At 38.9% G+C, this 26,047-nt stretch overlaps 1 protein-coding gene across 5 annotated transcripts in view; it reads right to left on the reverse strand.

Moving 5' to 3' along the window:
* LOC137324685 (mitogen-activated protein kinase kinase kinase kinase 3) overlaps positions 1 to 26,047 on the reverse strand; it is a 233,859-nt gene that overhangs the window by 68,882 nt on the left and 138,930 nt on the right. For 4 of the 5 annotated variants that reach the window (XM_067989272.1, XM_067989275.1, XM_067989271.1 and 1 more), the window contains 6 exons: positions 24,635 to 24,697; positions 24,470 to 24,551; positions 24,273 to 24,383; positions 11,011 to 11,089; positions 2,270 to 2,328; positions 1,556 to 1,618 (listed from right to left, as the gene is read on the reverse strand). In XM_067989272.1, coding sequence (XP_067845373.1) covers positions 1,556 to 1,618; positions 2,270 to 2,328; positions 11,011 to 11,089; positions 24,273 to 24,383; positions 24,470 to 24,551; positions 24,635 to 24,697 — 457 coding nt within the window. The remainder of the gene's footprint in view (positions 1 to 1,555; positions 1,619 to 2,269; positions 2,329 to 11,010; positions 11,090 to 24,272; positions 24,384 to 24,469; positions 24,552 to 24,634; positions 24,698 to 26,047) is intronic. The other variant, XM_067989274.1, reaches the window with a different exon arrangement.

Here is a 26,047-nt window from a genome sequence, read left to right on the forward strand (position 1 = left end):
CACAGTGTGTGTGTGTGTGTGTGTGTGTGTGTGTGTGTGTGTGTGTGGTGTATTTTATGAATGTATATATATGTAATAGGTTGAATTACATTTAACATGTGCTCAGCACACTGGTTCTTGAAATATGGTCCCATGACAGGAGTTCTGAACGTTTGAAGCGTCAGTGAGCAGAATATGTTGTTCAATCTAACACAAGGCCTTTACCATACGCTCAACATATACTCCTCTTACTGGCCTTTACAAATATAATCAAACAATTCTCCAGTCATCAGCAATTATACAGCAGTATTGAAATACTTTTGTGTAATCAGAAAACTGTTAAATGGAGCAGCAACTTCAGATGCAATGATCAACTGGATCTATTCAAATCTATTATAACTGAAGTCCTCTGTACCTTGTATAAAATGTCATAAAAGGCAATTAAGAAAATAGTGATCATTATATGACCAGTAAAATTGTCATGTCTTCTACAAGAAAATTAAATGAAGCAACAATATCTGCTGATAGCAAGCCAAAGATTTTATATTCAACAGAGTAACAACTGCTGCTGCATAGATCATTACCCATCACTTAAAGAGATACAAGATTTCTGAGCAAGTGATCTTTTAACTCCAGTAATACATGTCTGAATACATACTTGACAACTTTACTAACAGTCTGCTCTATGCCTGTGGTGATATACATCAGCCTTCCCAGATACATTAAAGCTTCCCATTTGGCAACTTACTGATGCGAGATACACAAGAAGTTAAGTTTTAAAGATTAAATACAAAACAAATAATTCAAATTGTAACCTAGCTGGACTCACGTGACTGGCTGCTGTGCAATCTCACAAGCGTTCACTGTTGCCTTAGTTTGTTCATGAACGCAAATCATACATTAGAATTAGCTTGAATTAATGCTGATTGAGATATGCCCTCTATCAGATTTCTAGTCATCTCCATGGTGATAATAATTGCTTCATGCCAGTGTTCTACATAAATGGAACAATTTCACTACTATGACTTTCTGGCCTAGGTTTTAAAGTACTGTCCTCATTTGTCTAATATGTGCTTTTGGTCAAAATTTGCTACCAAAAAAAGACAAACAAGCTCCATGTTTCCTGTTGATAAATATAATGCATTCTTGTAAAGACAAAAAATTATGTAAACCACAAGCCAATAAAATAGATATTTCCAACAGGCGTGATTTGTCCATTGTTTGCAAAACTTTCAAATATAACTGGATTGGTTATTCCTCTCGAATAAAACATCAAAACAAGACCACAAAGTAGAGTCACTGTAGTAATGCAATGACAGTGTTGAAATTTAACCATAAATAAGCATGGTAATGTAAGTATATGTAAATTCCCAAATGCAAATTCTAACTATCCAGTTTATAAAGATTCCAGCAGTTTTACAAAAAAGCCTAAGAATTGCACAATAGTAATTGAATAGGTTTTTTTTTGCCTTGCATGACCTATGAAAGAAACACAAAAGACAGGGTCAAGGTTTAAGAGGCAATGATTGACAGGAAATAGAGACACCTGAAAATGACACAGAAATGTGAAAAATACCAGATTAGATCTTGCTGTGTAGTATATCTCTTCTGAAATGTCCAAAAAATCATCACAGTAGGGCTGTTCAGCAGACAAAGACCAAAAAACCTGTTACTTATATCAAGCCCAAGAAACAAAGAAAGGGAAAGCATTTTCTATTAGGTTTGTCTTGAACATAACTATCCTACCACAGACAACACTGATATTTAGGACCAAACACTTGCATTATTTACATTTGGGGGAAAGAAGTCAGATATTCCCAATTCAAGACACATTTAATTCAAATTTTGTAAAAATGTCACTGGATAATATTTTGAGCACAACTACCATGCTGGAAACTAGAAAATACTTCCAGATTTGTAACTAAACATCAGGAAATGTCCCAGTCAGCAGGATTACGCAGTATGCATTTCCTTTATTTAAAAATAAACCTGTAGTACAAAATAAGTGATAAATTTGGTGTAAATTTGTACTGCTTGACACACATGGGTATAGACAGCTTACGGTTTTTTTCCATCACCATTTTAAACTTGCAACTGAATATCAACCCTTAATAGGCTTCAGAAAAACTGGAGTTGTTCCCATCAGTTAAGATCTGTTAAATGTTGCATTTCAACCTTTCAAATCACAGTACACTTGTGAATCTAGTAGCTCGCCATTTTTCAGAATATTTATTTACTGTAAGCTTCTTTTAAAAAAAATGTCCAAGTGAAATAAGAATGTCTTACTTACAAGTTCATGATGAGGCTCGGTTTCTTTTCGCATTGGTGGATCAAATTTTATTTGTCCAACTGCAGATAAAATCAAATTAAGACCATTATTCATAACACAAAACTACAATTGCAGTTCAATACCAAGTTCGGAAAGGTCTTGCATTACAGCTAAACGCACAAAAATCTCTGGGCTGAATTTTGCACATCATTTGCAACAGGTTTATATTCATACACACTACAGTTTTTGCAGGAAACACAAAATTGAGAAGCTTTTTAAGCCTAAATCACTGGTATAGAGATCAGTTTAATCTCATGAGATCAGATTATGTCAATAAACCAGTCAAACCACTCTTGATTTGGGCTGTTATCTGAAATCCTCAAGAATGCGGGAAGTAGAAAAGGCCACTTAACCCAGTCTACCTCACCCTATAGTTTAAATCCACATCTTGATCCACACAAATCATTTTCTTCTCCCTCCTGCCTTCGTAACAAACCTCCGTCTCTAACCATCTTGTTTAATTTATAGCCGCACTCCCATTCATGTATTAATTCTCTCGTTTGTGAAAGTACGATAATGGATTGTTATATTATCTAGTACAGGAAAGGTCTTTATACTCTGAATGTAGTCTAACCTGTATCTACAATTGAATGCTTGGATGAAACACTGAACACAATCCTCTTAAAGATTGGACATCGAACAGTAGCTATCATGGTTACGCAGTCTTCTCTACCCCCACTGCATTCGGATGTTGCTCTGAACCAAACCTTAGTTATTCCATGGAAATAGAGACACCAGGTTGAAACAAGAAGATTTTAGCAAACAGGAATGATGATGAACACTGAGGTGTACAAGATCAGAAATGGAACTGAGGGTCAGCAAGAAAAAAGACTTATGTGGAGGTGAACTAAATTCAGAGAACAATACAAACGGCAGATAATCGAACATTCTTGCTCATATGTTCCATTGTCACATACAACTGAATTGTACTAAAGAAGAATATTGGATGTGGAGAATTTTGACTTTGTGTTGAGAATAGTTTGGAGCAGCAAACTGTCAGATGAAGACAATAATGCTGCTTAAATGCATGCAAGTTGCTCCATGTAGCTATCTTATATTGTCAAATCTTATCCAAACTAGTCCAAGGTCTTACTGCAACACAAAAGGACTAGCTTCTAATTTTTCTTCATGGTTCCTGACCAACAATGGAACATGGAGATTCATTCTACATCCCAGTTCATTACCTTTGACTATCAAAGGTTTTGCTACCAAAAACAATTCTCCTGGATGTATGAATATTTTTTGTTCTGCCTAAACAGAGTATCAACAAATAGTCCTTCCTTTCAACAGGAATGGTGCGGATGAACAAAGCTAACCTCAAACTATATTAGGCAAAACTCACATGACCTTATGACCACCCTACTTGAAGGCCAAACAAGAAAAGGTGAATCTACTACTTGAGCACAAAGTTCACTGGACCCTGGATGTAAAATAAAAGGAATGGTCTTCTAAAGAAGAAGTGTAAAGTAGTGAGAAATTATATGCTCAAATGGGACAGAAGGTTATTTAGCATAACACAAATTCTAGGTAGGCCTTCTCTGGTGTGCAAAAAGGTTGTCTTTCCAGATGCAGTTTATGAGCATGATTTCACCTCAATTTTCCATCAAGGGAAGGTGATGGGCTGTGATCACTGCCACATAAACTCTCAGTGGGCTGGACGACAGATCCTGCATAAACTGCAAGTGAGAACAACCAGAATATCATATCCTATTGGCTTGAGTCATGCAATATACAGATACTTGTCCTACAAAGCATAACAAGTTTTTAGACTGGAGATCGAAAAGATGCCAGTGAAGTATCTGCTGCTAAGCGGTAAAACTTCACCTGGTTAAACTGGAAGAGCTAAGGCATCCAATGGAGGTTGAGGAGCGAGCAATGTACATGCTCCTCCATTTACGACAACAGAGCCTTTCTGAGGTTCAGATAGAAGTTCCAAGGACCAAGTTTTCCATGTCAAGTAATAATTAATTATAATGACTATTGTCTCCTTTGCTCAATCTTGCATATGATTCTAGGTATCAAAGATTTCTTCCACTCTTCACCGGCCTTCTCCACCCTCGTGCTGATGATTCTACTCTACATTCAATGTCCTCCACATTACTAAGTCCACACGCGCAACCTCCATTCATTCTTCTTTCAGTGCAATGGCTGAAAAAGTACATCATTCCCTTCAGCAGATTGCTGAAGAATCTTATTTCCCTTAACTCTTCAAAAACATGTTCACGTCGCTTGCATGTAGCCAACAGCTACCATTTCTTACCTCTGATGGTTCCCCTTTGGTCCATCACATATCAACATTCTTGGCCGCACAATCTTCTATTTTAAAAAAAATTGTCTACATTGCTCCAGCAACCTTCAAGATATTTCGTTTTCTCTTTCATGCGAAACACTTCTTCTCATCTCAACAACTTTCAACTCCTCTAAAGCCCAAGTCCATGTAAGACCTGAAAACTGTTCCCATAACTGGGAGTCGTTCTTCCTCTTGCATGTTCCTGGACAGGTACATGAAAAAGCTCCTTCTCTGAAAGGTGATCCCTCCTTCATCCCCATGGATGATATGACTAAGGTCAACCCTCTCGCAAAGTTGCAAACTTCCTCTCTTGTTCCTTCTTAGGTGCAAATACTGCTGAAGCCCATTGCAGCTCCCAAATGCAAATCCCCAGCAATCAAACCTGGGTCCTTCTGGTCTGCATGAATAAATCAGGCAGTAGCTTTACCCACTAGAAACTCCACTTCTATTTCAATTTAAAAAGTGTACAATGCACAGGTGCTGAAGGATGGCTTCTCCATACCAGAGTATAAAATGCAATTGTTTTCTACAATTGCTACTCCTGCCCCACCTCTAAAATATCTATTATCCTCCGGAATTGTGGTTGAACAGCCAGGAAATGTGCTTCAGCTTGAGCAAAGGGGTCAGATTTACATTCCTGTCCTAGATGACTTGGCCGAGACTGGCAATGCATTGGATGATACGCTGTCTACATCATTAAATGCACAATGTGTTATTCTGCTGCTACGGTGAAGGTATGTTGCTCTAAGACCGTAAAGGTCTAACTGCTGTTAAGTGAACATAAATGCCAGCAAAGACCAGGATTCTGATGTAAAACTTAACTAAGCATGTTCTATTAATGAAGCAGCTCAGATATACATTCATTGTAGAAGACATCTAAAGTAGCAAAATTGATGCTTATTTGGTTGTTTAGCTTTACTGTGCAAACCACTTTTCATAAAGGAGAAGGATTTTGTTAAACAAAAAAAAAAACTTGCTTTGATAAAGCTCACTTTTGGTTCAAAATTATATGAAAGCTGTTTTTGTACAACATTCTTAGCCATTTATAGTAACTTAATTGCAGCAAAAAGCTTGGGGCATGAGGTGCAATCTCTCAACAAAGCCACAAGTTTTCAGTCATATTAGGGCTGCAATTCTTTTATGTCTGCATAATGTTAAAAGTCTAGGATTCTTGTGGCTGACCGCTGATGGGAAATATGGCTTCTTGTGTTAAGATTCCCAGTCGGGGCCTCCTATCACTGCTGCAGCTCTTGGATTGTGGTGGTTAAGGGAAGTTGGTGCTAACTGCCAGGACCATGTTGCTGTACATTCCTCAATGTGACTAAGAGGCTGAAATAACAATCACAAAGTCCGTATAGATATTATAAAAATAATCAAATGTACTACAATGTAAATGTATATATATTTGAACCAATCAGCTGCAAAATAATTACTTTTCAGCATGACAAATGTAGAATAAATTTTCCTGCAACTAAGTGTGACAGAAAGTATGACACAATGACTGTGTTGTGAAGACAGGAAATATGGGCACATGTACCATTTTTATAATGCTAGCAGATCGCCTGTGGCATTGTTCACTAAGTCGGATGATACACTGTTTATATTGTGTAATGCACTATGTATTATTCTGCTGCTAAGATGAAGTTATTAACTGCTGTTAAGTGATTGAATGAACTCACCCAGTAAAGGTTAAATATTATTCAGGCTGGAGATCAAAGCCCTGGTTTTGTTTGTGGGAAGGGCAACAAAGAGCACGCAGACAGTGTGACTCCAGTATTTTGTTTTCCAGGAGGGATTTGCTGTACATCACAAGTGTCTGTCTTTATTTCTTTAAATTCTTCTTTTAAGTGTGGCACAGAAATTTGCGTTGTTCATGGCACATTAAAGGAAATGGATGTCCTGTGGTGTTGCTCATACTAATTTAGAGGATGTGTTGCTTGGGATGGGAATGCTGTGTTGGTAAAGGGATCTGGGAGGTTAGGGAGCTAGGAAAGAGAACAGTGGTGGGCAGAGACTGCTGAGGCAGTGATCACTTGGGATGATCGGCGTGGGTAGTGGCTAGACCAAGTGAACATTTGAGGGCAATGAGTAATTGGGCAGGGAGTCACTATGGGAATAGTGAGAGGTGATTTGTTGAAGTGGGTGAGCAGTGTGGAGGGTGGGCACTTGGGGAAGGTGAATAATTGGGACCTGGGCATTGGGCAGCACTGGGGAGTGGTGGGAAAACAGTGTTTGAATTGGGCACAAGTAGAGGAGCAGAATGGGATTGGGAATGGGTACGAATAAAGTATAAGAGGTAACGAGGGGAAAGAGGAGATGCAGTGGGAACTAGGAACTATGTAATAGAAAGTAAAAATGTACTAGAGTGGGCATGAGCAGACTGTAGGATTGGAGACAGGTGAAGAGGAGATGCCTGGGATTAGGTAACAATCAAGAGGAGGAGGTAAGAAGGGGAAAGAACAGATGGTGTAGGGGCCAGTTCAACCAGAGAAATCCAGCAGTAGTTGTGGAGAAGCAGAGGAGGGCATGCCGAATACCAAAGTTGGGAACTGCATGGTGAGCTGTGACGCTGCAGGTTTTCTTTTGGTGGGGGGGTGGGGGGTGGTAATTTTGATTCTAAAATAGTGATTTCTGCAAACCTATGGCCAATAAAACGGATTCAGTAAAACAAGCTGATGTAAGTAAACAATATATATTTCAAAGAATTATCTATGCAGGGTCTGGATTTGCAATTACTGAAGATTAAGTTATTTTTATTATGGTATAGCTTTAACAGAGATTGACTTGTGGTGTCTCCCCTCTCCGAATAGTGAGTGATTTAAAACAAAATAAAAAATAAGGTGCCACAGATGCACTGGAGCACCAGATTGGCAGTGTTGGGTCACAAATTCGGTCATGTGGAGGTCCAGTGTCTTCACATAGGGGAGGAGAAATGGAAAATTAAATGGGATGGCTCGGCTCCACTACTCTCACGTGGCTATCCAAACCCATGGGAGATGCACGGCGTGGGGCAAAACTTGCAAGAGGCAAAACACAAGACGATGCATATACTCAAAATATAAAAACACAAACATCTCAACTGGGGTTGAATCACGTCATTCACTTCTTAGGTAAAATAAAAATGAGCTACATTTCATCTGAAGGCAACGATTCAATCACTGGGTACAGAGTCGTTACACTGGTTCTAACTAGTAAGGCAACTTAGAACAAAAGTCACATGAAGAACATACAACACCTAGTGCAGAATATATCATACAACATGTGGTACACAAGTGTGAGCATTATTTGTAGCTTCTGAGTAATTTGTATATGAAACAATATTTCTGACTTTAGTTTAGATTACATGCCCTTTTACATTCTAGCAATGTTAAAAAAGACACATAACAACAGGTAATTTATATTAAAAAGAACTGGTGAACCTTATTCTGTTACCTGCCACTTCTCAAAGTTAGAACTCTTTTCATTATAACAATATACTACTCTCCCAGTAACTACCAGTACTATTCACAGGATGGACCTTGTATTGGTGATTGTTAGAGATGGACAGAACATCAATATCCAACACAGAGATATGGGGCCGAACTCTTAGTTATTACTTAGTTCAAGTGGCGGTTACAACCACTCTAGCTCCCATATATATCTTTTGTTCGTTGCCCCCATTTAAGATAACTATTTAAAAATTCTTAGCTAAAACCTTTGCACAAGATGGTCAGGTGACAGTCCACAACTAGATACTAATGAGCCAAGGTAGGGGAGAGGACATAATGCTGAAGACAGTGGCACTGCTAATTCTAATGGTCATATTATTCAGCCTTTAATGTGGTCAGACTACTATAATTAGCTCAAAATGATTTGCAACTTTGTTGAAATTTGTGGTTAACCACACAACAGTGGTCTAAAATAATAACTTAGTAAAGGTTAAGAATGTTGCATCTGCCATCAATTGATAGATTGTATTTGTTATTACAGAAGAGCGGAGCTCCCCCTGGCTTTGTTGAGAAAAGGTGGTGGTACTTGTTATAAACTGGATAGCCAGGTGGTGAAGGATAGAATACTCGAGCCTAGTCTTCAGTTGCTTGCAAGACTTTATTCACAGATCACCATCACACATTGTGCTCCCCCTAGATAAGCTCCCTCCGTTAAATGGATACAAGAGAATCCCCAATTGATACCCACCACCAGAATACAATTAACACTAATTGATATAAATCACAGATACAATTAATAGTACTGAGCCGTACATACACGATGTTCCAGAAATGATCCCAAATCTATGTAAAGTTAGCTGATCTCAGCTGTTTTGATTTGAGCAGTAGTGGCGTTACAATTGATATTGATAACCTTGGGCTTGGTGAAGGAAGAGAGAGACACACACACACACAGAGGAAAAAAAGTTCTGAATTTTTTAATTAATTAAAAAAATTAAATGGATGATCGCCAATCCTTACCCAAAAAAGTACAGCCATTGTATCCTTCCCCTTTAAAAATACAAGTCATGATGTGGAGATGCCGGTGATGGACTGGGGTTGACAATTGTAAACAATTTTACAACACCAAGTTATAGTCCAGCAATTTTATTTTAAATTCACAAGCTTTCGGAGGCTTCCTCCTTCGTCAGGTGAACGATGTGAAAATGAAATCCTCGAAATGAAATCGCATTTATAATTCACAGAACAATGCTTGGTGATTACAGACAGTTTTTTCAACTGCCCGTTGCCAAGGCAATCAGTGTGCAGACAGACAGGTGTTACCTGCCAGGTCTCAGAATATACAAATCACCAAAAAAAACAACAAACAAAAAAAAACAGAGATAGAGAGGTAGAAACATAGAAAAGACAGCAACTGACCAGTTATATTAAAAACAGATAACATTTGTTCGCTGGTGGGGTAACGTGTAGCGTGACATGAACTCAAGATCCCGGTTGAGGCCGTCCTCATGGGTGCGGAACTTGGCTATCAATTTCTGCTCGACGATTTTGCGTTGTCGTGTGTCTCGAAGGCCGCCTTGGAGTACGCTTACCCGAAGGTCGGTGGATGAATGTCCATGACTGCTGAAGTGTTCCCCGACTGGGAGGGAACCCTCCTGTTTGGCGATTGTTGCGCGGTGTCCGTTCATCCGTTCATGCTCCACTTTTCCAGCTTCCACCCTAACCACGTCAAAGAGGCCATCCCCTATGGACAGGCCCTGCGAATACACAGGGTCTGCTCAGACGAGGAGGAACGCGATGGACACCTACAGACGCTGAAAGACGCCCTCGTAAGAACGGGATATGACGCTCGACTCATCGATCGACAGTTCCGACGGGCCACAGCAAAAAATCGCATAGACCTCCTCAGGAGACTAACACGGGACGCAACCAACAGAGTACCCTTTGTCGTCCAGTACTTCCCCGGAGCGGAGAAACTACGCCATGTTCTCCGCAGCCTTCAACATGTCATCAATGAGGACAAACACCTCGCTATGGCCATCCCCACACCTCCACTACTCGCCTTTAAACAGCCACCCAACCTCAAACAGACCATCGTTCGCAGCAAATTACCTAGCTTTCAAGAGAACAGCGTCCACGACACCACACAACCCTGCCACGGTAACCTCTGCAAGACATGCCAGATCATTGACACAGATACCACCATCACACGAGAGGACACCACCCACCAGGTGCATGGTTCATACTCCTGTGACTCGGCCAACGTTGTCTACCTCATACGTTGCAGGAAAGGATGCCCCAGAGCATGGTACATTGGCGAGACCATGCAGACGCTGCGACAACGGATGAGTGGACACCGCGCAACAATCGCCAAACAGGAGGGTTCCCTCCCAGTCGGGGAACACTTCAGCAGTCATGGACATTCATCCACCGACCTTCGGGTAAGCGTACCCCAAGGCGGCCTTCGAGACACACGACAATGCAAAATCGTCGAGCAGAAATTGATAGCCAAGTTCCGCACCCATGAGGACGGCCTCAACCGGGATCTTGGGTTCATGTCACGCTACACATTACCCCACCAGCGAACAAATGTTATCTGTTTTTAATATAACGGGTCAGTTGCTGTCTTTTCTATGTTTCTACCTCTCTATCTCTGTTTTTTTTTGTTTGTTGTTTTTTTTGGTTGTTGTTTTTTTTGGTGATTTGTATATTCTGAGACCTGGCAGGTAACACCTGTCTGTCTGCACACTGATTGCCTTGGCAACGGGCAGTTGAAAAAACTGTCTGTAATCACCAAGCATTGTTCTGTGAATTATAAATGCGATTTCATTTCGAGGATTTCATTTTCACATCGTTCACCTGACGAAGGAGGAAGCCTCCGAAAGCTTGTGAATTTAAAACAAAATTGCTGGACTATAACTTGGTGTTGTAAAATTGTTTACAATTTAAAAATACAAGACATTAATAGAGAATTTGGAACTTACAGTTAATCTCTGACCGTGTCCTTTCTTCCCTCACATTTCTGCTAGTGGACTGAATTCGAAGAGGAACAGATATTGGAGGCTGAAGAGAAAAACATACAGTTAAGCTATTATTTAGGAACAGCCATCGGCTCCTACAAATTTGTTCCATTAAAAATAACTGATTTATTTTTCTGACTGTTTATTACACAGAAAGCGTACTCAGAACAGGATAATCAAGCCTAGTCATCACAGTAAATCTTTTTAATGAAGTCTGTTTTCCTGAAAAACACATGCAGTTAGTTATTGCAAAAAACAGGCATGCACAGAATGCAGGTTCCTAACACGGGGTCACGCTGTTTACAATACAGGTTTATTATTAAGCACGAATTTGTTGCACATCTACTTAAGAGTTGATATACAGCTTATTTCACTACTTCCTTTAATCTCTTCCATTATGATATAAACTATATATTTGTAGGACACCTCAAAGGAAAAGGAAGTTGTGGAAAACTAGCACTTGCCCACATCAATGTCCCCTTTTACTGTTAGATTTGGTGTCTTTAATCAGAAATATCTACAAATATATACTTTACTTTTTAAAAATCAGGCAGCAGCACATCGCTGGATGCTACCATTTAATTAGGTGATATCATGGGAATTGTGTGAAATACAAAGCTATCCTGCAACGTGCTAAAATTGTATTAACAAATCAGATGAAGTGCCAAAAAAAGGCAGCAAAAACTAATTTTCAGCATGATTTTAACCATGTTGCAATAAGTTTTAAACTCACTTCCCATGAAAAATATCATAATGATGTCACCAATTAACCGTGGACCTTATTCTGATTAAAGAAATAGCATATATTTTTTAAAAATTACAATTAAAGGCACCAAGACTTTGGTTCTCCCATAGGTCAATTGGTTAAGATAGAGAGATCCAGCTAGGTCCCAGGTTCGATATGTGTGCTGGGTTAGCAGATCTTAGCCAAGGTGATGGCAGGACGCTGCCATTGGCATCAGCGCCCCAAGGTTAGGGAGGGACAAAATGGTCAGGGATTCCCCCTTCTGATTACCATCCAGTGACAACTGCTGGAAAACCACACGTGGATGTTGGTTAACAAGAATGGGCTCGGCTGTAATACCCTGCGCAGTCAAATAGCTTGTTGATACTCATTGATTAGGCTTATAGATGAACAATTGGTACTTGACTAAGTTTTCATCAAAGGGCCAATATTGTATCAAGCAAGAAAAACAAGAGGACACCACCGAATCGTAGAACACATCTCTCAAAAGGCAAGCAGCAAACATTGCCAGTACATATTCAAAAACAAGGCACATTGAAAAAAAATATCAATTTAAACTGGACTTTAAATTTACTGAACACACTACACAATTTCTCAGCTCAAAATTGGATTTGCCTGCATACTGCACACATTGATCCACATCAAACCAATGCTTCCACATTAGGGAAAGGGAAGCTTAAATACGCAAACTGTACACTGATACAGAAAATTTAATTTTGATATGTATAATTCATGCACAGCAGTTATACACCCCTAACTACATTTTAATAGGGAAAAGCAAACATCTCAAGTCTCCAAGGAAATAGTAACTATTCACTAAGCAATGCAAACAAATGTTAAAGTTAAGGTACAAAAAAAAAGCATTGGCTCCGAATTACCAGCAAGGCGCATATAAAAGAAAATGGTGCCGTTATAGTTAATCAGCTATAATACATATTTGCACAAACTAGCACTCAGCATTACAAATTACTTCATTTCACAAATGTTTGAACTTGCCCTTTTTGACATCCACCCATTACAAACTAGTGCATGTAAATCTGTCTCTAAGTTTATTTTGTTAAGCATACAATTCATTCCTAGCTGACTGCATCATTCCTCAGGAGACAACAGCTCCAGAAATGGCAATGTTCAATATATAGTACAGCAATTTCTTTAAAGCTACTAAAAAGCTATTGTTTTGGTATGTCAAGACTTGGGAACTCATCTTCTGTAATCTATGTGACACTTGGAAAAACAATTATTAGAATATTTAGCTTTCGAAAGATCTCTGAATTAATGCACCAGAAACAGTAAATTTTTTAAATCCCTTTTAGCAAATTAGCCAATTTATCAACTTTTATTTTTCAGGCATTTTTGTCCCAATGCTTTACCATTTGCACACTTTACTCTGATATTAATAAATGAGTGTCACGTTATTTGAATCATTTAAAGGTCACCAGAGGTTTTATACAAAAATCAATTTATCCCATTTAATCTTTTGTGAGCATCCAAGATATAATTTCAACTCAATCAGAAGCCCTGAAGCTTGGACAGTGCCACAGATTCCCTGATTCAGATTTGAATCACATCTAGTCTCAATTTATATTACACAATCATCATTTTCCTCCTGGGTATCAGAAGTGCCTTTGAGTGGGCAAACCATTTTTGTGAAATATGAATAGATTAATAATCCCTTTACAGAAGAGAAAGCATTTGGAATATTAAGTATTAAACAGCTGGTCAAAATAATTGTGGGTACTAATTTTTAAAACCCTTCTCCAAATTTAGATAGGCGGAGGATGATGATGAAGACTTAGAAACAAAAGCAAAATACCAGAAGTCTCCATCTACTGCCAACAGCTCAGTTAGAAACTGACCATAATTGTAGCTCTCAGTCTGAGCTCATCTATGCAAGGTGGACAAGTGGTGCAGTGATGGTGATGAAATGCAGTGTTGACTAAAGTTGCACTGTTTAGATCCGCATTAATACAATCTGTTGCTTTGTGTAAACAGATGTGCTTGGAGTATACACAGCCTGGTAGTATAAGCGATACACAAATTCTTGTGTCCCAACTGGTGAGTTGCAGGTTCAAATCTTGAGGCTTCACATCACTCACATCTGCTTGCTCAGATATTTCAATTTAATCAAATCGCAGCTAATACCAGTAGCTGTAGCACTGCAGCGAATAAGGGTATTCTATTTATCCAAGAAAGGAGAGGAGAAGGACAATAGAAGCCCAATCCTGCCCACCTTAATCCACCTCAACTGCACCAACTTCCAGCTGATCATGGCCGTGAACAAAAAAACAAACATAAGTCATATTCCTAAATTCAGATCAATTTGTGTGGAATTGGTTGGGATGAATGAAAAAAAATTGTAAGTAGCCATTTTGAAACTAATGATAATCTGATTTTATAAATGTTAAAATATTAAAAATTTTTGATGCCTGTTTTTTTTCCAGAAACTTACACAGTGGGTCTCACTTAAGATCAACTCTAAGAAAAATCAAATATGATGAGTTGCAATATTTCCCAAGCAATAACTGTCATTTATTGCCACCTCAAATATTATGGTTAAGATCAACTACATTACAGACAATTTTCAAGAGTTGGCAAGTGCAGAAAGTAGATTCCCCAACATGTTTATTTTTAAGGAATGACAAAAGATGGCTATTACTTTATCTCAGAATAAGGTTTCACCTTTACAGCCTTCAGAAAAGGTGAAGTAAAAGGAGAAAAGATCGTGCTATTTAAGAAAACTACAAAATTGTCCTGCTCCTAATACTTTGCTGCATATCATTTAAGTATTTTAAGTAAACTTATTTTTTTTTAAATGGCCAACAATTAAGGTATCACAGAGATCTCCAACTAGATGGAGTCATATTAGAAAACTTTTTTTTCACCCCTGAAAATAAAAATTGGTCTCAAGATGAACCCACTGTGTCAGGTTTTTACTCCAGTCAAATCTAGATAAACACATACTTGACCCAAATAATTCTGATCACACCATAAACATTCCAGTGCACCAACCTCACTGCACATAAATCCAAATCTAAGCACAGTAATAAAAGCATAGCGGTTCTTGTAAAATTAGCCATATTTATCATATTTCAACTGCATGCAGTGAAATATCATAGTTACAAACTTTAGTGCAAACTTATTTCCTAGTTCTGGTGAGAGCTTAAACCTTGGTATGATGAACTCACTGATTAGGATTATTTTAAGTTTGTAATAAGGTTTGATAGCGTACACATTTTTTTTTTAAAAAGTATTAAATTTGCATTAGCATTGTCAGTGCCAAGCTTTTGCAGATGATATGAAGATTTTTGCTGCAATCGAGCTAGTTAAAAGCATGATTATGTTTATAAAACCACTGTAAAATCTGGAAAAACTATCGAATGAGTTGATTAGAAGGATGATTTTTTTTTTACAGCTGTATATCTGCAGCAATAGGCCAGCTGCAGTATCATCCAAAGAAGCAAATATACAGCTGAGGTTAATGGGATGCTTTGCTGGATATCAACAAAGTACCTTAGGACGAGCAGCAAAACGTGGGGCTCGGCGTGCAAGAGGAGAAGCAGGAGAAAAGATCCCCAAAAATTTAAGCTGAGTTGGGAGGAACACAAAAAACAGGAAAACCACAATAAAAGAGGATGTGAATTCATCTAGGGATAAAATAAAGTACATCAAATAAATGAGTGGAAAATGTTATTGTAATTCAGTTCACAATTTTAAAAATAAGTTTCAGATTACTGAAATACAATAATATTAACCACATATACAACCCTACAAGAGCACCAACATTCAAAAAGCATTTAACAGATAAACTGAAATCAGACCCAAGTACCTTACAGCACTTTGTTAGAAGACTATTATTCCTGTATATTTGTAAACAATTATATAAATTGTCAGTCTAGAATGTTTTGATAGATTACACCAAATTTTGTTTTAGAAATTTAAGCCCCAATTTTAACCTAACGTGCCCGGCGAGAATGTAACAGGTTTGGGTCAGACACCCGATTTACATCACGCCTGATTTCAATGAAGTGTAAAATCGATTGAGGCGTAAATCAGGCATCTGACCCAAACCCGCCACATTCTCGCTGGGCATGTTAGGTTAAAACCGGGGCTTTTAAGATTTTCTGATTTAAGTTTATATATTTTCAACCTCTGCAGCACATGTTGCTCGATTCTCCCTTTCCGCCCTCAGATAGGAAGAGGAAACTGAGCAAGTAGTAAATTCACAGGTTCACTGAAACCAAAGAGATTGTAGTTAAAAACCCAAAACCTCAACTTGTGCATTTTAGAAGAGCTTGTCTTGCCACCACATGGTTGGCTTAAAATGGGTTAAGAAGAAGTATCCTTTAGAGTAAGTTTTCACCCTACTTGTAGAGAGCTAGCTGATGTCATTGGATCAGTAAGGTCACTTCAGGAATCCAATGGGACAAATTATCTGCAAAGGAGTGGAGCCAAAACAAATATTGAAACTTTTTTTATTTTTAAAAACCATCTCCCACTATTTCAGACATTTGAAAGCTCTGAAATGGGAGTCAGGGAGGGTTACACTGCAAACAGTACATACCATAAATTCCAGAATTACTGGAATTCCCATGTTTGGAGATAATATTCACTTTTGTGTTTACTGGGGCAGGAAAAAGGAAACAGCAAGCCCTGCTATTCTGAATTTTAAAAAGGCCAATGAATAAAGGTGCAAGTCACTCAGACTGTACATTCAAAATGGCCAATATTCTTTGATAATTAGCAGCCACTTTAAGATTCATTTTCTTGTGAAAAGCAATCTTCTGTTACCTGCTTTTGATATGAGGAGGGGGAGGAGTCAAAGGTAGACCCTGGCAAAAGAAATGAGGGGGAAGGAGGCAGTAGGTAGACCCTGGTAAAAGAGAGGGAGGGGTTGCTGTATACAGTTACCTTGAATTAGAAAGCACTGATGCCTTTCATTCTTTTAATGATGCAATACCTCGCCCAAGGGCCAGTCTTTATCTTTGAGCTTAAGACATCGAGTGGTCACCTCTCATCCAATATCCATTGTGTGCTGTCCAGCAGGGTAATCAGAAGGTCAGGAAATGGGATTCTTTGCTGATTTTCTTCCCCATACCTAGCTCAGGGAGGCTGAAGCCCATCATTTAACCTCAACTGCTGCCCCAGCTACATCAGTACAGGCCAGGTTGCACTGTCTTTACCCACTAAGTGATTGGAAGAGCTAAAAGGGTTGGATATTTGGGAGACAGCAGCTCAAGGCCAATCCAAACGTAGGTACCCACAACCAGTTTGGAAGGTGCACCAGGAGAGGTCTTTGAGCAAGAATTACATGTACACTATCGCTGACTACTTATCCTGGGATGATTGAGTGACCCATAAAAGACAAAATATGTCAGATGAAAAAAACTCACCCGACTTAGTTTTTTTAAAAAACAAAATAGTGCTGAGTATCTTTCCCTTTTTTGAGAACCAATTCAAGCTAAAGATTCCAGCTTTAAGAACAAACAGTGTCACATGTCACCAGCTCCTACTGCCATTAAGGGAATGATGCTGACAGTAACAGAATAGTCCTGCTCTGTCAGTAACTAAATTATATACTTGGCTCAAGCACCGAATTTAGAATTAGTGAGTTGCTGAGACACTCAGGAAATTAAAGTATTTTCTGTAGGGTTCAGCTGCTCCTTCATGCATACATTTCCACAGATCCATAGCAGGGGAGTTAAGCTATCATCTCAATTGTTAAATTGTGTAAAGAAATATACAAGACACTGATAAAATTTTTGAGCAGGGCCATTGGAAAATTATGGCAAAACTGCTAGGATTTTGCCTCATTTTTTTTACAAAGAATCGCAGGCTATTGCGATGTGTATTGATAATCTCTGTCGCAAAATTATTGTTTATTAAACCCTTGCACCCCAGTTCACTTTGTCTTCCCTTTATTCCCCCACCCCATTCACACTGGCACAATTTCATCCCCTCTCCCGAGTTCATGCTGGCACTCTTCCTTCCCTCCCTCCCCATTTCACAGAGCCACTCTTCTCCAATTTGCCCCTCAGCATTGTTTTAAGCTTCCACTTGATGCCACTGTTGCTCTGGAGGAATCGAACAATGCAACAAATTGTGGGCAAGAATTCCTGATCTTGCAAAGCTATGCGTCATGGAAAACAGCTGGCATTATGGGTGCCTAAGTTGACAAAACCACACTGAGTTCCTTTTGAAGTGTAGTTATTGTTGTTTTGTCAGCGAACATAGTAACCAATTTGCACATAATGAGGTCCCACAAGCAACAAATGAAAGAAAAGTTAATTTGTTTTTGGAGGCATTGGTTGAGGGAGGAATGTGGGCCAGCACACCACGAGAACTCTGTTGTTCTCTTTTTTTAAAAAAAGGGGTCATGGGATCTTTTACATCCACCTAAACAGGCCACAGTTTTATGCCTTCTTCAAAAGACAGCACCCAACAATGCAGCACCCCCTAGTACAGCACTGATGTGGCAGCCAACGTTATGTGCTCAAGTCCTGTGGTGGGGCTTGAATCCACAATTTAAGTTTCAAAGTCCTGCACGCCACCGAGCACATCAGGATTCAATTCATATAAATAACTGAATGTGGTAAAACATACACAGAATGTGCTAAAACACATTCAAACAGAATACTGCATTGTGCTTCAAATTTGCTATAAGTCAACACATTCTCATGTTATCAAATTACAGTTATGCCTGGATCAGAGCAATAGAATCCTTTGGTGGTGGAGGGGGAGATGAGGGTTGAAACCAGACTCTTTAGCTGTAAAGGCTTCCAACATTTACTGTATTGAATGTCAGTTACTTCACTAGTCACGACTCATAACAGATCATGTATGCATTAAGGGCTACTGCACCAATGAAATGGAAAACTATTGCGGCAATATTGGCCAAAGACTCAATATTCCAGTTCGGTCAATTTATTGTCTGTCCACTAGCGTAATGTTGTAGTACTGGTCTTCTGGCATTAGAAGTGCCAGTGATCAAATTATTGAGCTCCTCTGGAGTCTGTAAACAGGTACCATAACATTTAAATTTACTCAAGTTCCAGGAACATTTCAGTATGTTCTGGATTCCAGGTCTGTATTCAAATATGGACTTTAATTACCTACCTCGCTTACACCGTCCTAATTCTTTGACTGTAAAAATGAACACTGTTGAAAATGTGGGAAAAGTGGAAAACTGTCGCTGTAAAAGTGTAACACCTTGCAGGAGCCATTTTGGGCAAGTGTTATTCTTGCACAAGCACTCCAATATTGTAAACAAAGCTCTACTTCTGGAACATACCTCAGCTTTTTGTGCAAGGGGTCTGCGCAGAGACTGAGGAAGCTTAAAAACACAAAACTTCAAGTTGCACCAAATCAGAAAGGGTAGGTGGTTAGGGAGCACACCATATATACAGGTTGAACTACAATACTGAAGACAACCATACCCAAGATAGGTAATTAACATGTTCACTCATTTGCCAAACCACCCCATACAAATGAATTCAGCCAAAATAGGGCAGAAAATGGCAATGGAAATTGTCCCGATTTAATATTAAGGCCAGCTTGGTGCACTGCAGCATCAGAAGACTTGTCATCTTGAACAGTTCAGCGAAAACAAACGCGCATCATAAAAGTAATGTCATATGCAGCTGAATGCAATTAATGTCAGAAGGTTTTTGCACACTGGCCCTTGGCATGGACATAGTACAAGTAGAATGAGTTTTATAAATTTTCTTGGTCATTCCAGACCAGCTAAGAAACAAAATGCTGTTAAGTGATTGGTGACACTGAATTAACTGCCTAAATTGGCAAACATTCTTGGTTCTACTCTGCACATATTATTTCCTTCGAAATAAAGCAGTCTGCATTGTCAGGTAAACCTTTCTGCCCTGTTATCTCCCAAGATGAATGAAACTCAATTTTAGGAAGAAAACATGGATGTAGTTTTATGTTCTCATTAAGTGTCAGACAAAAGACACTTTCATCCCATCAGCATGGACTAGATCTGAACCCAATCTCAGAGATAAAAGGTCATTGTTAACCCACTGGACTACCCAAACCCCCACAAATGCTTGTAACTTACTAATTCTAAAGGCCAAGGACCACAACTACAAAGGTTGTTTTCCATGATAGAAGCTTTAACAAAAATTAACTTGTTCACATGAACAGCATGCCAGATTAATATGGTATTCAGATGTTGTGCTAGTACAGATTTATCAGGATGACTAAGGAGTTACATTCCTCTAAAATTTAGAGGGCACACACCCACCCAATAGTTATGTACTGCTTCCTTGTGCAAATTAGAAATAAAGGCAACAAATCCTAATGCAACCAAAATTCATCTCATGGAACACAAGCCCATAGCTAAAAGCACAAATCTTAGATGGAGTTGACAGGCAAGTATTGGGTTTTCTCTCTAATTAACAAGAATATAGCAGAACCGAAAATAAAAACAAGAACCTTCGCAGTAAAAGCTCAATAAGAAGGGTATGAGAAAAATCTCTTCTGGCTCAATGCAGATAGAACGGAAAACTTTACAGCAAGTCATAAGATGCAAATATTTATTGTCGCAGAGTCCTACTGTCTCTAATCTTCTTCGTACGACAAACGATAGTCCTTGACCAATTCGTGCTTCAAAACACTTGTCGTTTAATTCACTCCACACAAAGTCACACTTTGGCAACGTCTACTACACTGTCCCTGTCCCAGTCCCAGTCAGCTGTCCGCAGCTGCCTTGCAACTGGCCTTTAGCTCATCAGCTTCTTTGCAGGTCTGAGCCCAGGCCAGCCCCAGCTGCCTTCCAGCTTCCTCTTCAGGGGCTCTGTTCAGGGGTGGCCCTTTACTTCTCTTGACCTCTCCCTTTTCCTCTCACCTGACTGGGGAAGATCTCCACCTACACCAGCCTTAATTACTTCTTAAAGGTGAGGTCTCTTAAAAGGGCCATACCCCTCCTCTTAATGGGGAAATCTCCTTAAAAGGGCCATACCCCGATTCGGGGATCAGGGCCTCAGTTACTCTGCTACATTATCTAATTGTTGACTGGCAGATATAGGAGTGCTACATGCAGACAGTATTATGTGAATAACAAGCCCAGTTTAAAATTTTCTTCAATCCTGTTAGTATTGCCTGGGGTCGAACAAGGGATGACATTATCCAATAAAAGAACATGCATTCTATTAACCAAAGAACTAAATAATCATTAAGTGACTGGCTAAGTGCATTTTTTTCTTTTACATAGAATTTACAGCACACAAACAGGCCATTTGGCCCAACTGGTCGATGCCAGTGTTTATACTCCACACAAGCCTCGTCCCACCCGACTTCATCTAACACTATCAGGGTAACCTTACCCCTCATATACTTATCTAGCTTGCCCTTAAATGCATGTCGGGTATATTTAGTTTTCCCTTGAATGCATGTCGATGATATTTGGGTTAAGTTCTAAATATCACTTTTCAAACACACTAGTCGCACGGACTTAAATCACCATACCCCACGCATTCACTTTTTTGTATTTTTAGTTGAAAGGATTCTCTGATTCTGTCCCAGTCAAAATGGAATTCATGTCTCTTGCAACCTAAACAAATTTATTTTCTTGTTCATCTGATTATATTTTACGGACTGCAGGTATGGTTCTTCATTGTTCTAAAGTTGGTCCTATCACTTATCCCTATCACTTGTATGATATATTAATCCTTAATCAAGTTTCCTCTGAGTCAGAAGGTTGTGGGTTCAAGTCCTACTCTAGAGACCCGAGCACAAAATCTAGGTGCCGTCTTTGGGATGAAGCGTTAAAATGAGGCCCCATCTTCCGCCTCAGGTGACGTGAAAGATCCCAAGCACTATTCGAAGAAAAGCAGGTGAGTTCTCCCCGATGTCCAGGCCAACATCCATCCCTCAACCAACACCTCAGGAAAGTCTGGTTTCACAGGAGGATTTTCACGCAGCTCTGAATCCTTCCTCTTTTTCTCCCAGCTGTAGATTAATTTTAGTGATCCTTCCCACAGGGGCTACTCACATCTTGGTAAAGCCTGATGGTGAGTGTTGCTGAGCAGTCGGTCAATCTAGCATTTTGTTTCCCCTTTTGCTTTTCCTTCTTCACTTTTGTATTTGTCTTGCTTTCTTTAACATTTTTTCTTATTTTTCTCTTGCTTGCTTGGTCACCTTTTCCTTTTTATGCTTCTTTTTGTTTAAAAGTGCTGTATAACTTGATAAGAGAAGTTTCTTCTCTCACTGAGTAGTATGGGTAAAGCTGTCTCCACTGACACAAAAAAACTGCGTTAACCAATAGGAGTATCACACCTCTATTACAGATCAGTTCCCGACATGACTTAGAATCCATAACACACAAGGTAGATCTGAGGAGACTTCTATTGCTTGGCTTATATTGACCTGTAACTATGTTTATACAACATGTTTGATATTTTCTTTGTGATAAGCTATTCTTGCATGTGATACACCAAATTTACTATGGAAGAATATGACCACCCCCTCAGCCAAATCAGGCAGCAACTTCTGGCGAGTGCACATGTGCAGTTAAACGTGAAAATCCTGAACTTGCTGTCCGAGATGTGCTGCCCCTCCATAAGCTGCGTGAAGACTAAACCTCACTGTCTGCCTCACCATTCAAGTGTATTGAATGGCATGAAGTTCCTGTACTGATGTCGTAGATACGGACTAAACGCACTACAAAGAGTTGAGCTTGTCCATTCCAGTCTAAGTACCCTTTTAACAGCGTGGTAAGTCTTAATTATTGCTAAACAACCTCTCTGACACTGAAAATTAACTTTTACAAGCGTGGGGTCTCATTCCTTCAGTTTTTAATTATTGATAGAGATTTTTTTTAAATTTAAATAACTTTTTAAAAACTTTTTCTTTGTCTCTTTTATTTCTCTCTTAATCCAATCTTTCTTTCCCTCTCTTCAGTTTGCTTTCTGTACCTGATTTTACATTGAATTCACTATTCTAACTTACACTTCTTGGTTCAGACTCTGCACTGCTCATTAACTGCTTCAATCTGATTGGTTAAGGAGAGACACAGTTGCTTGCCCTGTTCACAAAGGTCCCAGATGTCCTGCAGAGGGAGCCGTGCTGTTTGGCTCTCCAACCTACTGTAACTTGCCGTGCAAAACCCCATAGAAAGTCTATAGGCATGTGCAAGTCTAATGGACGCTCACAGCAAAATCTGGCCCGTACAGTTTTCTGTATCCCTGGACATCAGTTTCAGATTGTGTCACTCATCTTTTGCAATTAAATGAATAGAAACAACAATTTTCTTCAAACAAGATGAGGCAGTGACAAATTCTGTCATAGTACTTTTGAGATTATGATTTCCTTGTTCTTTATTCTTTTGCACCAATTGGCTGCATGCTGTCCTAGCAATGACAGGTTGGTTTTGCATTCATTACTAGTGTGATTAGACAACACGTTTTATAATCTTTTGTCAGTTAAAAATTCCACTTTGTTTTTAAGGTTCATTACAGCTGATACATAATTATATATACTAGCAAATGGGCGTGTTGATGAATACTTGCATTAGCACCAATTCTAAAATTGAAACTGATTTATTAGGACAGTCCAGAATGGGATTACTAATTTATAAATACATTCCCTATCAGGGCATCTAATCACTTTTATAAAAAAAAGTTTTATTGGCATTTAGTTCAACGACTACTCTGATGTAGATGGATGCCAATTAGATTTTTCACAAGAGTATAAAATAGATGCACAGCATGGTTATGACAAAACAACTAAAACAATCCCAAGGAACAAAGACCAAGTATTGGATGAAGAAATCGGCTGCTTCTCCAATTTATTTACGGGGAATTGAGTAAGAGCAGAAAATTCTAAAACTTGAACATGACGTGACCCCCACTCCGACCATCCTCAAAGTGGCAGTTTTCCATCTTATTATAACATAAGAAATAGGAGCAGAGTCGGCCATACGGCACCTAGAGCCTGCTCTGCCATTCAATAAGATCATGGCTGATCTTCGACCTCAAATCTAACTGTCATTAGATTGCTGAATGCCACTTAAAATAACTACATTGCACCTGCATTAGGAACTCATGATGAATTGACACCTTACTACATAAAAGTTGGAATACTTTCATTGGACAACATTTGCAACGCATGTCCTTTATAATTGGGACATTCCTATTGCATGCACCTTAACAGCCTAAACAGAGGTAGTGTTGCTCCAGAAGCTCAGCTTCTTTTTTAAAATAAACTAGGACGCACAATTTTACACAAAATTTAAGCAAATATTTTTTTGTGAACATGCAAATCAGCAGTGTTCACTGAACAAATCAAATAGGAACAATTACATAAAAAGGACATTTTATTAAAACCTGAGGGGTTTCTATTTTCCCATTTTTTTTCTATTGCAACAATTTTGCTTAAAATAGAATTAGTCCCAAGGCTGCTAAAGAAATTATTTAGATCAGATTACAAAATAAAAATTCATAAATATGGTCCAAAAAATATATTTTACCTCAGGATCATCATCATCAAAGTCATGGTAACTGGAATGATCTGGGTTGTTCACCTTATCAAGCAATTCAATAGCAAGTGTACGACTCAAAGACTGGGCCACAAATGGGTGCTGAAAAAGAATTTGAAGATATAAGGGAATTATTTAAATGTTAATACATATATATATAGTAATATCACAAAACGCACTATACTTGCCTGCAATAACTTCTCAGCAGTAGATCTTTTTTTGGGATTTTTCGTAAGTGCTAATTTTACAAAGTGATGAAAATTAGTTGACCTGAAAAAGAAACATTCTGTAGTGAATCAATTTGGAAACTGAATAGGTCTAAGACAACAAACAAATGCACAAATGTTTCCTACCACTTTATCTTGTCCTTCAACTTCGGGGGCTGGAAGTTGCTTTTTGTCATCAAAAACAAAGCCCTAAAATAAACCAGACAGACTCAGATTATAACTTTGAACAGAGATGTCACCTATATGATCAAATCTATATTCTGCTTAAGAATGGAGAGCTGATGCTTGGCTGCTTCAGGACCTGATTTGACCAAAATTACGGTGAGTGAAATAGGGAACGACTGAAATGCCCTGATCAGACATTCCTACGGGGCACATTGCCACCTCCTATATTTTCATCTGTGTTTGTTCCCTATATATTAATGCAAATGCATCAAAAGTATCTATGAATAATGCAACTGTTCCCTACTTTTCGTTTTGTATCTTAACTCATTGAATTTTTTTTAAAAATTGCTTCACCCCCAGGTTGCTTGTTTTTCCAGTCTTTTACTTTTCTGCCCCTACTATTCTCTGCTGTGGTTCATGTTTCTTTAATTCCTTCACTGCTATTTCCTTCTTCAATTATTCCAAATATATATTCTTTAGCTTTACTTCTCTTCTGGCGCACTGGAAACTTCGGGAGTGAGAATGTAATAAAAACTTAGATGCGAGGGATAAACTCCCACTATCAAATTCATACCATGCTTCTTGCGTTCTTTCTTTTAATTTCTCCCTAATATGCCTTCCTGTGCCCTGTTTACTCCTCCATCTTATTGTGCCTAGTTGTTCCTTCCAATTTAATGTTCCGTAAGGGTCTCCTGATCCTGCCATCACAGCGAGGGCTTGGGAACTCTACTTGGAGATGCAGCTATCCCAGTTTTCATGCAGGTTCAAAAGTGGTTTATATTTATTCAGGAAACACCAGATATCTATGGGGAGAGAGGTAGGAAGCACGCAGGAGTCCTGTAGATTTGCAACTTAATTGGGTCAAACTCCACTGGAGGTGGGGGAAGGGTGGTATTAAATTCCATTCTTTTTGCCTTCCTGGCTGGGAGAGGTGAAACAATTTAATTTAATTTTTTCTTGATTGGGGCGGAAGCGGGGGGGGGGGGGGGGGGGGGGGGGGCGGTGGAAGGAAGCAACCGGGCTAACTTTATTTGTATTCCCCACTGGGAGAATTGGGAGGGGCGCAGGAGGGTTCATGTGATATTTGGAGGATAGAAGGGAATATAGTAAATACTTGTAGTAGAATACTTATTTATTTAGCACAATATTAGTGTAGGTGTACACTAGATGATGTTGTTGATTATTTCACCTGGAAGAAATCCTGATATCATAGAACAACCACCATATTGGCGAAACAACTAACTTGCCATTCAGGCCCCAGAATTTTTTTTTAAAAACTATATGTGGAATACAAGAGGGATTCATGGATCGGTAAAGTAGGTGTAATACTTGCTCACTTAAATTGACTTCAATATATCACCATACTTCTGCACA

This window comes from Heptranchias perlo, chromosome 8, assembly GCF_035084215.1.
Source record: "Heptranchias perlo isolate sHepPer1 chromosome 8, sHepPer1.hap1, whole genome shotgun sequence".
Lineage (NCBI taxonomy): Eukaryota > Metazoa > Chordata > Chondrichthyes > Hexanchiformes > Hexanchidae > Heptranchias > Heptranchias perlo.